Source organism: Phoca vitulina, unplaced genomic scaffold, assembly GCF_004348235.1.
Source record: "Phoca vitulina isolate PV1807 unplaced genomic scaffold, GSC_HSeal_1.0 scaffold21, whole genome shotgun sequence".
NCBI lineage: Eukaryota > Metazoa > Chordata > Mammalia > Carnivora > Phocidae > Phoca > Phoca vitulina.
Genome location: NW_022589724.1, coordinates 11,467,571 through 11,483,161, shown reverse-complemented (window position 1 = coordinate 11,483,161; position 15,591 = coordinate 11,467,571). Strand labels below are relative to the sequence as shown.

The 15,591-nt window shown below is 38.3% G+C and overlaps 1 protein-coding gene across 1 annotated transcript in view; it reads left to right on the top strand.

Annotated features, from left to right (window-relative positions):
* Positions 1-15,591, top strand: part of SVEP1 (sushi, von Willebrand factor type A, EGF and pentraxin domain containing 1) — a 192,768-nt gene that overhangs the window by 51,815 nt on the left and 125,362 nt on the right. Inside the window, exons 4-5 of the mRNA XM_032418406.1 lie at positions 5,858-6,016; positions 6,840-7,019. Of these exons, the coding sequence (XP_032274297.1) occupies positions 5,858-6,016; positions 6,840-7,019 (339 nt within the window). The remainder of the gene's footprint in view (positions 1-5,857; positions 6,017-6,839; positions 7,020-15,591) is intronic.

Below are 15,591 nucleotides of genomic sequence, written 5' to 3'. Positions count from 1 at the left end.
GAAAGCATATGCAAAGGCAGAAGCTAACTAGAAGATGAGAAAGAGAGGTAATATTTACCAAGCACCAGAGCATCTACCAGGCACAACACATCTAGGAAGGAAGTATAATTATCTCTTTTGTTGTCCAGAAAGTTAAGAGCTGGGGACCTTATTCTAAAATTTATGCCAGATATTGTTGCTTTACTCACATTATTTCAGTTAATCCGAACAACAAAATTTATAAGGGAGGTACTACTAATATTACACACAAAGAAACCAAGTCTCAGAGAAATGAAGTAGTTGTTCAAACTCCCAAGTCTGGTAAATTGAGATGGGGCAGGCGTAGTGCACTTGATTCTGAAGCAGGTTCTAAGCAGGATATGCAATTCACTGGTCCCTTATAGCAAACATACGGGAAGGTTGCAGACAGATCAAAGATGTCCTTATATGTCAGAGTGAAGAGAGGGGGCCTCATTCTGTTGGTGCAGTTTTTAAGTAGAAAGTTATTTGATCAGATTTATATTTTAGGAAGATGTTCGGGCAGCAACATTCATGGTGGAATGAAGAGTAGAGATGGAGGCTGAGGGACCAGTAAAGGGCTTTGTAAAGACCTGAGTGAGAGATGGTAAATCCAGATCTAAGACCGGGCAATGCTGCTGGTTGGAGGGGGGAAATGCAGAGGATTTTTAAGGAGAAAAATCCAAACAACACAGTTTTCATTTGGATATTGGAGGAGACAGAGGGAGAAGGAGGAATCAAAGTGATCTCCGAGGTCAGAGAACCAGTAACTGTGAAATGAAATAATAGCATCTGCGACAATGACTTTCTTTTACATATAATTTTAATTTACTTTTAATTGTTTTTGCACAAGTAGTACCTATTCAGCATAGCAAAACTAGAAAATGTAGATCAACAAAAATGAACCTGAAAGTCTCATAATTCTACCATGAATATATACCATGCATATATAACCTTAAAGATCATTTCCTTGAAGTCTTACATATGTATTTTTTAGCCAAAAGGATCATACAATGCATATGGTGTTTGAAACATGCTTTATTACACTCAACTACATAATTTGGATGATTTTATGTGTCAAGAATTTTATTTTTATGGCTAATATTCCACTGGATGGATGAGTAATAAGAATTTAACAAACTCCCTATCTCTTGACGTTTGTGTATAGCCAATGCTGAGTGTGTAATGATAAAGAACAATTATACATACATATTTACTTACCTTTACTTGGGACAAATTCTTAGAAATGAAGTGCTTTATCAAAAGGAAAGCTCCTTTTGAGGCTTTTGATGTCTACCTTCAAGTTTCCTACAGAGGAGGAGAGAACCTCTTTGCTCACATGCTTACTGGCAATTGGTAGTATTAACATCCTTTAAAAATTTTGCCCAATTAAAAAGTAGCCATCACTTTGGATTTCTTTATCATGAGTGAGGTTAAATTGTTTATCTTGTGATTATTGGTTATTTTCATTTTTTCTGTAGGAAATTACTAGTTCTTATTCTTTGTCAACTTTTTTTATTGGAGTATTCATTTCTTTTTCATGTATTGGAAAAAGCTCTTTATGTATTTAATTTTTATTTCTCCTTAAGGTAGTAATATATAATTTTTTGAAATATTTAGTGTATCTTTGTGTACATAATTATTTTTAACCTATAAGTCTGGCTTATTTTAGGTATCTTATCAACAGGATTAAATTAACCCATGAATAATATTTATTATAGATGATATGTTTGGGTTTTCTTCTATTATGTTAGCTTATGCTGCTGTTTTTTTTTTTTAAAGATTTTATTTATTTATTTGAGAGAGAGGATGCATGAGTGGAGGAAGGGGCAGAGGGAGAGGGAGAAGCAGACTCCCCAACTAAGCAGGGAACCGGACTCGGGGCTCAATCCCAGGAACCTGGGATCATGACCCTAGCCAAAGGCAGACACTTAACTGACTGAGCCACCCAGGTGCCCCAATTCATGTTGTTTTGTTTTTCATTCTTCCTGCTATTTCTTTTATTTTCTTAATGTTTTTCTATCTTTGTTCTTTGGGGTTTTTTTTCTCTTCCACTGATTTGGAGGTTATGCATTCTTTTTCTATTCATAGTTATTTGTATTTTTTTATGTACAATGTGATCCTCAGTTTTTCTTTCAGTTTTATCATATTGATAAAGAAATGAGAACTCTCCCTTGTTCATCTTCCCATTCCTCTCCCAATTTCTTTATATTATGCAAAGATTATTTTCTTCTTTCGATCATATGTCTTGCTTTTTTAAGAAGGAGCCTTATTTGATATTTATTTTTATTTTTGCAATTTTAGCAAGATATGTAGTGGTATATACTGTATGTTCTACTAGTTTTATTAAATACCATTTCTTCCCATACTTGAGTTTTTAACTTTGATTTCTTTTCACTCAGTGAAATGCATTTTTATTTCCAGAAGCCATGCATATCCTTCAATGGCTTCCTCTTCCTCATATTCACCATTAGCTTGCCCAGATATAGAATTTGGGGCTCATAATATTTTTTCCACATAGTTATATATCTTCCATTCTTTTTCCTGCCATTTGATTTTGCACAGGAGAAATGAAATATCAGTTTGATGTTCCCATTTATAAATATTTTGCTTTTCTTTCCTAGATGATTGCTTTTCCTTTATCCTGGGTGTCAATCACTTTTTATTAATTTTGCCTGAAACTTGATGAGGCTTTTTTTGCGCCAAATCTTCAAGTAAAGAATGTATTCCCGTGTTAATATCACAACTAGTACTTTTCCTAGGTTTAGTCAGTTCTGTTCTGGAATTTTATGGCTTCTTTTTACTGTCTCAAAGGACAAGTTTAATTTCACTGTTACAATTTGCATTTTCTTCTCCATCTGTGTGTTTATCTTAATCGTTTTCTCCTACAGCTGCTGACTTCTGTTTAAAGAAGACCACATTGTCTTGCATCTTCTTGAGGATCTGTGCAAATATTTACTGAACATTTGCTAGAAATACTCAATAATATGAATAATTCAATAATAATTCAATATTTAATACCATGATGCTTTGATGCAATGTTCTCTTTCTGCTGAAGTATTTTTCATAAGTCACATATGATTATAACTACTTTTATAATATTTTTATCATTATTTTTTTGTTAAGATTTTATTTATTTATCTGACAGAGAGAGCGAGAGAGCCCAAGCAGGGGAAACAGCAGAGGGAGAGAGAGAAGCAGCCTCTCTGCTGAGCAGGGAGCCTGATGCGGGGTTCCATCCCAGGACCCTGGGATCATGACTTGAGCCGAAGGCAGACTCTTAACTGACTGAGCCACCCAGGCGCCCCTGGTTTGCTCATTCTTAAATACTGTCACAGATCTAGCCAGTTCCAGAGTTTTCTATTAAATATCATGGGAGAATGTTTCCTTCTGTTTTTAAATATAATCAAGAATTTCAGAAGCATGGTTATTTTTTTTCTAATAATTACATTATATAATGAATCTTGTCTTTTATATTTTTAGCCTATTATAGTAGTTAATACAAGGATCTTAGCATCTAAGAGACCTGGATGGTTTTTGAGACACAGCACATGTGGTGGTAAGGAACCTAGGCTCTGGATACAAATTATCTAGATTCAAATTCCAGCTCTCCAGTTACTCACTGTAACTTTGGCAAGTTATTTAACCTCTTACTTACTGCCTTAGTTTTCTCCTCTATAGAATGAGATTAATAATATTAGCTACTTCATAGGTTTTTAAGGAGATTAAAAAGATAATATTTATAAATTGTGTAGAATAGTCCCTAGGACATAGTAAATGCCATATAAATATTTGCTTTAAAATTCTAGCTCTACTCTTCCTCTCAGTTTTTTTGTAAGCCTTAAAAAATGTCTTTAAAAAAAATAAACCAGACCAAAAAAATAAACATAAATAAAAAATAAATAAGCCGGGGCGCCTGGGAGGCTCAGTCAGTTAAGCGTCTACCTTTGGCTCAGGTCATGGTCCCAGGGTCCTGGGATCGAGTCCCGCATCAGTTCCCTGCTCAGTGGGAGTCTGCTTCTCCCTCCGACCCTCCCCCTCTCATGCTTTCTCTCTCTCTCTCTGTAATAAATAAATGAAATCTTTAAAAAATAAATAAATAAGCCAGACCTTATCTTCCCAGAAACAGGCCTTAAACAAATTGATAACAGGGAGAGGAAAGGAGTGTGCTACCCCTTAAAAACATTGACTTGCTAATTAAAAAATGTAAATGTAATTTTGAATTTTTTGTCTCAAAAATGTAGTAAACCAATGTTGAGTACTGAAAAACAATTCTAGCTCTGTTACCTACTGAGTAACTTCAGTCAAGTCTGCAAATCTCTCCATGCCTCAGTTTCTCATCTTTAAAATGGACATAATACTAATGAAACTAATGCATTTATTAATAACAATATTAATCATCATTAATATTACTTGCTAATACTGTGTGGACTAAATGAAACAATTTATATAAAATATCATCACGTAAGTACACATTACTGGGAACAATTTGTATAAAATATCATCACGTAAGTACACATTACTGGGTTGCTACTGTTTTGAAATACTCCGGTGCACTGGGTTGCTGCTGTTTTGAAATACTCCGGTGCATACTTGATAGTGCTACATGGAATTAGCTGAGCTTGCAAGTCCCTCTATTCTCCAATTTCCTTATTATTGAATTCTCAATTTTGAGTTATTTTACAGATGTATAACTCCAGAGAGGAAGTTACAGATTCAAAGCGACATTGTCAGTGCAGATGGAGGGGATGAAGCAAGGTCAATTAGATCCTCCTCTTAATCTTTTTGTGTGTGTGTTTCTTTTTTCTTCCAGGGTCCTGTTTCCCATCAGTTGGATTATTACGCTCAAACTCTTCACTTTCTCCTATCCTTAGTCAAGTGCTCTGAACAGAAACAATGGGCCCTGTCCTCTTTGCATATGTAGTTCTTCCCCTCTGCTGGGAGAGGGTGCGGGAGTGCAGTGGGGGAGGGGGACTGCGCAGGTTGGGGCAGGAGAATACGGAGTCAACAATATTTAAGATCTTTTTTTTATGTGTCATGTATCACTGATTCCTTTAGTCCCTTAACATGCATTGGTATTGTGGTTTTTCCCCCACAAATAAGCACAGATGTCTCATGCTGTGTTATGTTGTAATTGTAACTAGTTGTGGGACTTAGGAGGCTACATCACTCCTTGAATGGGTAAAGAAAATGTGAGAGATATATATATATATGTATATATATATTTATATCTACACACACACACACACACACACACACACACACACACACACACACCACAGTGGAATATTACTCAGCCATCAAAAAGAATATCTTGCCATTTGCACCGATGTGGATGGAACTAGAGTGTATTACGCTAAGTGAAATAAGTCAGAGAAAGACAAATACCATATGATTTCATTCATATGTGGAATTTAAGAAACAAAGCAGATGAACATAGGGGAAGGGAAAAAAAAGAGAGAGGGAAGCAAACCATAAGAGACTTTTAACTATAGAGAACAAACTGAGGGGTGCTGGAAGGAGGTGGGTGGGGATGGGCTGGATGGGTGATGAGCATTAAGGAGGCACTTGTTGTGATGAGCACTGGGTGTTATATGTAAGTGATGAATCACTAAATTCTACCACTGAAACTAATATTGCACTATATGTTAACTAGAATTTTAAATAAAAATATGAAGGAAAAAAACCCAAAAACTACATCATTCTTACAAAAAGAATCTTTGTTTCTGTCCTTGTTTGAATTATATTATTATTTCTATGAAAAGATATTGTTTGGATTTTTTTCTGCCTACTTAGTCTCAAAAATGCTGTTAACTATCAATTCACGTATCATCAATTCATGTAAAATGGATTTCCCCAGCTTGCCCATCTGGGACGTACAAGCCAGAAGGTTCTCCAGGAGGAATCGGCACTTGCCTTCCGTGTCCTGATGAAAATCACACCTCTCCACCTGGAAGTACGTCCCCAGAAGACTGTGTCTGCAAGGAGGGATATCGGGCATCTGGCCAGACCTGTGAAGGTAAGTCTCCCACGTCTGGCAAATAAGAAATATAAAAGCTGATCTCTTTGAAAGGAATGATGCTGGTGTTTCCACAGCATCTGAATTCCACAATTCATTTTAAGTGATCTTTAATATTTCTTTCTCTAATCTTATTTGGGAGAAGTTCTCTGTTTTTATTAAGTAGCATTTCTTGTCATTGCACACATCTATAATCTTGCTCCAGAGAAAGTGGTCTGAGACCCCAGGAGTGATAGAACCATGAAACCAGAAAGATTTAGTACTTGAAAAAGATCTCCTATGAACCTGAAAGCCACAAATCTAACAACAAATGAGCTGGTTTGGGCTCTGGTGATATTTAAATCCATTTAAAGAGAATATTTTTATGAGTAAAGTATCTTGATAGTATTCATATCAAAATTAAAAAGTTATTGAATTAGCCTGTAACATGTGCAAGAAGCTGTGGGATCTGTAGCAGATGTACTGTGTTGGACTTATTCTTTGTTTCACGCCACCTTAATTAAGAAGGAGAATAAATAATGACATATGAAGATCAAGAACTAGAAAATCTCATATCCACATAGGTATCAAAATAAAACATTTTTAAAGCTTAAAAAAGACTAAATAGTCTTTAAAAAATTTAATTGGAAGTAAATACATACCTAATAGGAGTGAGATGTAAGGGTTCTTCTTCCAAATATGCACTTAGAAATTGAAATGCAGTAAATAGGAATGATGTGGGTGATTTAACTGTGTGTCTAAAATGTCCTCTTAAACAGACAAAGAAAAGGAGGCTGCTTCAAAGGCTAATTTTGCTTTTTTATTTTCTTTCTGTAAATGTTAGTTGTCCACTGCCCTGCCCTGAGGCCTCCTGAAAACGGTTACTTTATCCAGAACACTTGTAACAACCACTTCAATGCAGCCTGTGGGGTCCGATGTCACCCTGGTTTTGACCTCGTGGGAAGCAGCATCCTCTTGTGTCTACCCAATGGTTTGTGGTCCGGTTCAGAGAGCTCCTGCAGAGGTATGCAAACTGCCAGTCCACATTGTTGATTGCCTTGCTTGATTTCCTTGATTTAAACTTTAATGGACCAGTGAAGTTCTTTGTTTCTTGGAATTTCATAGACCACAGACCACAGAAAGAGAAAAGATTATAGGACATCTGAAATCAGAACTACCAAGTTCAATTGACCACATCATCATAAACTATCCCCTTTATGTTTCTTTTATGAACTAGCAAAGAGCAAAGAAAGGGCCTTCCTGGGAAGGAAATGGACAGGTTACCCCAAACCTCAGATTTTAAGCAGCCAAGACAGGGTGCCAAGTAGAGTTTTGGAATGCTTGGAATGTGGGCTTTGATGACTAATGTCATTGAGGACTGGGAACCACACCGGGGTCCTGCAGCAGGAGCAGTGAGCTGACTTGTATGTCTCCAGCCATTGCTCAGAATAGACAGTGTTCTATAGAAAGTGGGAATTTGCTAAAGTGAGATCCCAAAGAGCCTAATCAGGCCAATAGAAACAGGGATTTATGGTACCTCGAATAGAACATAAGGCTCCCACATTGAAAAAAGAGAAAAAACAAATAGAATGGTACCTTAGTTTACCTCCACTCTTGCCATCTCCAAGATCTCCTTTCCTACTTCTTACAACTATTGCACACACAACTTCCTAAGTTTTCTTTTTTAAAAAAAATAAGTCCAGTTTTTTTTTTAAGATTTATTTATTTATTTGAGAGAGCATGCGTGCATGAGCTGGGGGCAGAGGAAAAGAATCTCAAGCAGACTCCTTGTTGAGCGCAGAGCCCGACGTGGGGTTGATCTCATGACTCTGAGATCATGACCTGAGCCGAAACCAAGAGTTGGACACCCAACTGACTGAGCCACCCAGGCTCCCCTTAGACAACTTCTCAAGGTTTCACAAGTAGGGTTGGAAGAGAGGGCTATCTAAGAAAAGAGGGGAACAAGTCAAAGGACTTGAGATTCCCTTCCCATCAAGCTTCTGAATACAGTATTTCCCCCCTACCTAAAGTTGCCAGATGAAACCCAGGACACCCAGTGAGATGCAAATTTTAGATAAAGAACAGTTTTTAGTATAAGTCAGTCCCATACAAGATTTGGGACTGACTTATACTAAAAATGAGATGTTGATTTTCTAAAACTCAAATTTACCTGGATCTCCTCATTTGTTTGTTTTTGCTAAAATCTGGCAACCTCATCCCCACCTTGGGATTTGATTGCTCCAGGACCCCCCATCACACAGTTCCCTGGAGTACTGTAAAGAGTTTTCTCTTGGTTCTTTGCACCCATAAGGAAGGCGACCCACTCAGGCTCTGAGGTCATTTGTGAGCCCCAGAAGACCACCACTGCAGTTATCAGCTACTGTATTGAACCCATCCATTAATATGAATCTGCCTAACTCAGGTCCCAACCCATACTCTTCTCTGTATCTACAAAGAAAAGAAGAAATCAGCAAAATTATACAAGGGGGACCTGAAAGAAAAGGGGAACAAATGGACTCACTGAGATTCTGAGGCAATCACAGTGCTAAATAAGGCCAGGATGCCAAGAAATGGAAGAAATCTGAAAACAAAAGGATTTCTGAGGATAAAAAAAAGAAGGTTGGAGACACAATGACCAGACAGTGAAAAGACAAATTAATAAGTTAGAAAACCAACTCAAGAAACTCTTCTGTAGGGGGTGCCTGGGTGGCTCAGTCAGTTGGGCGTCTGCCTTCGGCTCGGGTCATGATCCTGGGGTCCTGGGATCGAGTCCCGTGTCAGGCTCCCTGCTCTGTGGGGAGCCTGCTTCTCCCTCTCCTCCCCACTTGTGCTCTCTCACTATCTCTCTCTCAAATAAATAAAAAATCTAAAAAAAAAAAAAAGAAATTCTTCTGTAGGTAGAGAAGAATTTCAAAGAATAAAAAATACGAAAGAATAAAGTGAATGAGAACCGTCCCAGGAAATAGACTCTTCTTATATTGGGAATCTAGAGAGAGAATGGAGTGAGGGAAAATATATCCCCAAGCTGAAATCTTGAAAATACACACAACTAACATCTTTGATATTCAGCTTAACATCACTTAATGAGTGCTAGAAAAAAATGATTGAAAACAGATCCATATCTGGAAATAATCTTAGTGAAATTTCTGAATGCCCTGGAAAAATGGAAAATTGTCCCCATTTCACAGTTCGAAATAAGTAACACTACCTACAAAGGAAAGAGGATCAGACTTGAGCCTCTTATTAGCCATTGTAGATATGAGAAGATGAGAGTATGTTGCCAGGATTCTGAGAGAAAAGAATCAGACCCTAGATTTCCAAATTCAGACAAGCTACTGTTTATGTGGGAAGGCCAAGGAAAGACATTTTCAGTCCTGCAGTCTCAAATGGTAAAAAGCCACAGGCCGTTACTGAAAAAGTTAATCGTAGAAAGCCTCTCAGATGTATTCCTATAAAGTCAACAGTTATAAGCTCTGTGTCAGATCTCTACCCCTTCTTCCAAATACTTAATGGCAGAGGGTGGAAAGCATTGCATTTTAACCTTCCACTTACTGGCCTTCCAAAGAAGAGTGAGAGAAGCAAGTAGACAACCCCTTTAGGATAAGGTCTGACCCCTGCCTCTTTACCTTCCACCGTCCATACCCTGAGCCTCGGATCCTGCACTAAAGCCATAAGAAATGGCTGTGTCCTCTCAGGAAGCCATCCTTTGACAAGTTGTTCCTACAGTTTTGAGTGTCTGATAGGCCTGACTTTGCTGTTGGTCCCTATATATAAACCCTCTGCTCTTATCAAACTTCTCAGCCTGGATGGGATGACCTCTAACTTCTGTATGTCTGTCCACCAATCTGTTCTCCCCTGATTAGAACCCTTGTGCTCTGTGTGTCAGGGTCAGTGGGGGAAGCACAGTCACCGTGAGTGTCATTGGATCAGGGATTTATTTTAGGAATTCAGACCTTGCACAGTTTTGGAAGAGCTGGCAAACTGAAGATCTAGAAGAGAAGTTGGAACATCAGAGGTGTTACTACCAACTCAGTCTGTAAGGCCAAGCCAAATGTGTTGGGAGGTCTAAGAGAAGCTTTTTGCTTGTGTGTAACCACACCCCATGGCTCCACAGCCAAGAACCTGGCAGTGAGTTTGGGGCCTTCTTAAGTCAATACAGTTAGCAGTTGGGACTCGGAATGGAGGCTAGCAAAGACAAGCTGGAACCCATGGGACATGTCTACATTTCCCATCACTGAGTCTGGCTACAGTGACCACTGCTTCCCTTACTGCTTTCTAAAATCCAGGGCAGGTTCATCTTTTGACCAAGCCTAATGTGGCTTACAGTAAGGGGATTCTGACAGCCTATTTCCCAGCTTAACCAACGTGTTATAATACAACCAACACACTTAACTTTTATTAATCAACTTGTGTATCACCGCTGCTAGATTGCTAGTTTTTTATGAGCACAGAATGTATCTTTTCCTCTCAATCCTTAATTATACCACTGGTGAAAGATCAAGAACTTGAATTTGACAAATACACACATTGATACATGCACTGATAAATAGATATGTCGGTGATCTGCCTTTGTCACTTCCCATTATGCATGTGCATTTTTAAAAAGCATTCTCATTCTTATTTATGCAATTTCAGTTGATATTCTAATATAAATAAAATAATTTTAATCAAAGCAGAGATATACTACAGGATCATGGCTCTTCCTGAGATCCCTTCAGTTTCATCCCCAAAGCTCTGCCTAACTTACCAGCGTACAAAGCTGTCCCAAATGAAGATACTTAATCCCTTCCTCTGGCTCATCTTTAGTGAATTTAGTTACTTGAGATATTGTTCTTTGAAATATATACCATATTTCATTAATTCTAGAACACTTTTCCCCCCACATTTTAACATCCCTAAAAACTAAGATGCACCTTAAAATCAGTGGCATTAAGTCCTTTCATAGATATTATTGTTTCTTTATTAGTGGCACATAAAATAATGGTGTGCCTCATGATTGGGGCATCTGGGATTCAATGAAATATGGCAGCTGCTTGGGGATTCAATTCTGTCCTAGGGTGGGAAACAGAGAGAAAATAGTATTTTAGGATCTAATTTAAATCTAATTGTAGGAACAGAACCATTTTAGTTATGTTATCTTTTTCTTGAAAATCTTTCTGAAATTGAGACAGAAATGAAAGATCAGTGTAAAATATAAAGGCTCTTACAAATTTCATGTTGCACTGTTAATGTCTTATAGTGTTAAATAATACTCAAAAGGCTTGAGTCTTATTCCTCCTTTGTATTCATCATAAAGCATTTATACTCTTTCTTAAAATTTTTTATCTGAATTATACACTTATTTCTAAACTTGTAAGGATTTTTTTGTGGTTTCCTAATGATAACTCACTAAACCACAGCATCATAGTAAATTAAATTTTGTGATAGAATTTTTTTCTGATAAAATGGTCCAAACAACAATGAGAATCCTACATTTAACATCAGGTTTATTTTATTTTCAATATAGATGCTATCGCAATTTAGATATTGACAGGAACTGTTTACCTGGGGAAAAAAAATCTAATTAGTCTTTAAAATGAGAACCAGAGCAGTTCTCACATTGTCTACTTCTTAGTAGACTGTCTTCTTGAAAGAATAAATTGCTATTTTCTAAAAAGACCACATCAATATTTAAGGATTGCTTTAACATGGATGTACATCAAGAAACATTTATTGCAGAATTTTTCAGTTTGTTGAAATAAAAAAAAATTAACTGAAACTAATAAATAGGCATGTTTCTATTAAAAACATTCTTGGTTGAAAAGGAATATAAGATGTTTAAGGACTAAATAGGAATTCTTACATATGCTTTGTTTCCCAGAGGAGCAATGAAAGTTTATTAAAACCAACATTTGAGAAACATTATAATTTGTATGTGTATGAAACACCAACTCTAATTTACTATCAGTACTCTTGAGAGATGTTGCAAATCCATTTCGTCTTGAGTTGGAAAGCTGGAGTGATTTTAGCAGTTTATTAAATCTAAAAGTAGTTGTTTAACATGGTTTTCCAGATTCTGTGTATTTTGATCATAGGAATTTTATCTGTTCACCTTTTAATTCCACCTGGCACTTGGCATTGTGCTACATATGGTAGACACACTCAATAGGAGTCAGAATGTGGAAGGCGAAATACTTCCGTGAACCTGATGCGCTCAACAATGATTTTACTTACACGATGGACACGTTCAATAAAAATCAAGATGTGGAAGGCAAAATATGTCTGCTCATCTGTCATCAGTAGTTGACTTTGGTCCAAGTCATCCCAGGGATTGAAAGGCTAAAGCTTATGGTTTATGCTTTAATTTGATTCTTGAATTTTCTAAGAGTGATCAATCCTAAATATATATATTTACTGCACCCAATATTTATGCTCCGCTGACTGAATATCATTTGAATGGGTTCCTTCAGAATAGATCCTGCCAAACAGTGGCTTCAGTAGAATATGCACTGAATATTTTCCCCCAACTTCCTTTCCTCTTATTATAAAGTTAAGCTTTCATCATAAATATATGCTTGATATGAAAAATTGGCAAATACAGAAATGTTGAAGAAAAAAATATACCTTACCCAGAGTCCCCCCAAAATTCTTGAGTCCCAGATTATTTTGTTCAAAATATCTAGAGATTGCCAGGTTGTCTTCTGGCCTTTAGTGTTGCAGAAATGCTATTGTTGATAACAGAACTTTGTTCTTTTGCAGAGGTTATTTTTGGGTGTGTGTGTGTGTGTGTGTGTGTGTGTGTGTGTGTGTGTGTGTGCGCACTATGCCTGATGCTTGTAGGATTATATCTGTGAGCAAATGAATATAGGTGACCATCGTTTGGCATATCCAGCAGGAATGCATTCTCTTTTCCTCTCCATATCTCTGTTTATGACAGGGATGTACATGCCATCTGACTGAAAGGGTAAATTTCCATGGGGCTCTGCAGCCTCCCCCGCCTGCTCTTTATTCCTCTTTCCCCTGTTCCTACTTTACCTTCCCCTCCCTATTCTTCAGCTTCCCCTCCCTTCTCTGCACTGTTCTTCCCACTCCTCCTTTCCCTTTTCTCACCTCCTCTATTCTTCTTCTCTTCTACCTACCTTCCCCTCGCCTTCTCTTTCTTTTCTTCTCTTTTCTTATTCTCCCACTTCCTTTCTCCTTTATCCTTGCCCTCCTTCCCCTGATTGGAAATCCTGAACAGAGTGGGTTTAAACCAGAACTGGAGGAAAAGAGGTGTAGAAAGAATAACTCTTTAGAGATGATTTTCTCTACAGAACATACAATGGATTGGAGATCCCAGTAGGGTATAGAAATTGATGGAGTTGAATCCCTTGAAGGAGTGATCCAAGAAGATAGGAGGCTGTTTTCAGAGAGTGGGATGCTTAAGTTGATGATAGCAAGGTCTAGAGCATAAGGCAATGGAAGGGAGGCTGAGGTAGGGTGAAGGATATGGTTATTGGAGAAGAAGAGGTGAAAAATATGACTCCTGGATACTGGAATGATCTTCTACATAGAATATATGAAATCACCGATGTGTGTGTGTGTGAGAGAGAGACAGACAGAGACACAGAGAGACACAGAGACACAGAGAGACAGAGAGACAGAAAGAATAAAATCTTCAAAGAATAAGAAGTAGCCCAGAGGTCAGCAGACAATTGGGAAAGAAACGATGTTGAATATTTAATATGACACTGGGAGCTGAAAGGTTTTAGAAAAGAGGAAGGGAGAGAGAAAAATCTGGGAAGGCACAAGGAGCAAAGAAGACAACTCTGTCACCCGCAGGCCTTGCTATAAGAGACAATGAGGTTTTGATTAGGATAAGAAAGTGAAAGAAAAGTTGACAAGTGAAGTTTAGGATAGGAGAGGATTTACTGAAGACTGATCATGTATTCCAGAGGTCAGGTGCAAGAGTTTGTGAATTAGATTTGGAGTAGAACTACATGGGGATGACCCTGGTAGATGAGGGATAACCTTGGAGCCTTGGGCTTCCTAAGAGATTGTCAGAACCAGGAATATAGAATGTCATAAGATTAATTGAGATAGACCCTAAGACACATTACGGGATTTTGGTGGGCTGGACAGCAAGGAAGGTCTCGCCAGGAGAGCTTAGAGCACAGATGCTGTTTGGGGACCTGCAGAGGCAGGAGCAGTCCGAGTGCCCTCTTGGAGCCTCTCTGATGTAGTATTGAGACTAATGAGTTAGAATTAGCAGTACTAGAAAAATGCATGTTTCTCTGGACACCCTGTGGTGGGTGCTTCTGCTGATGGGGTTGACGCTGACCAAGGCACAGGGGCATTTCCAGGATCAAGGGTTTAGTAAATAGCCCCCGGCTGCTCTCTCATGGTGGTTGTGAAGCTGATAGATAAAGGAATCATGTCACCATTGTATCAGCTCACTTCTCAGACCAAGGAAATGTGATCCTAGGTCACATGCTCTACCTCTGAGCAGGGTTGGAGCACACACAGACCCCATGAGCTGATAGAGGGGAGCGATGTTTCCCTAGGAAATTAGCAAAGGAAAAGTGAATGGATGCCGGGCACAGGAAATTAAGAATTATGTACAGCTACTGGTATCAAAGACCCAAGTAACAATGTCCTAAGCCATTTAAGAGTTTATTTTTCTCTCATCTAAAAGAAGAAGAGAAGCAGGTAATCCTAAACTGGTGTGATAGCTCCATTGTCGTTAGAGACCCAGGCTTCTTTAATTTTTTTGCTTTACCATCTTAGGGCATGATAGTTATCCTATAAGAGTATCCTGCACTTTTACTGTAATATGCTGGGGTACTATCCCTCATGTCCGTATTTCAGGACAAAGAAGGAGGAGGAAAAGGCAAAAAGCACTCTCTCAATTGAAAGAGTCTCCATTAAAAAGCTTTTCCAGACAACTTCAGCTCACATCTCATTGTCTGTCATTGGTGCGATGGAGGTGGGCAGTTGTTACCTTCTAGCTGTGTGTATTCTATGCTGAATAAAACTGGGAAGAATGTTACTGGGTAGACAACTAGCCATCTTTGTCACAGCAGCAAAAACACACAAAACAATCTTAGTGCATAAGTCAAGATTAGCATCATGAACTAGGATTTGCAATAAGTGTCTTGGAAGAAAGGGGTGAAAAAGCTAACAGGACCAGAGTTATGGTCAGAGAGTTGGATACTGAAATTTAAGACTGCAGAGGCTGGGACCATTAAAAGGCCCAGGATATGCCCATAGGCCCATGAGATCTGAGAATGGAGTTAATCGTGAACCTGAATCCCTGTCCTGGAAAAGATTCCTTCCTTTTGTTGGACCGTAGCCTGGAAAATCACAGCAAAGGCCCAGCTGAGGGTTGCAGAGACCTCCCATTGTCAGCCACCTCCAATCTACAGGTGTCATCATCCATCTAGGACCGGACTCCTTAGATTAGCTTAAGTTTCTCACCTATGGGCAGGTGACCGAGCACAGTCATTTTGCTTGGGCAGAGCATCTGATGAAACACCTGCTTTTAATCGTCCCACACAAGCTCAAAACATAATGGTGCGTTATTTACTATTTGCCATTTTAAGAAAAGGTATGTTCTTGCTTGTGTAGGCATTGTTAAA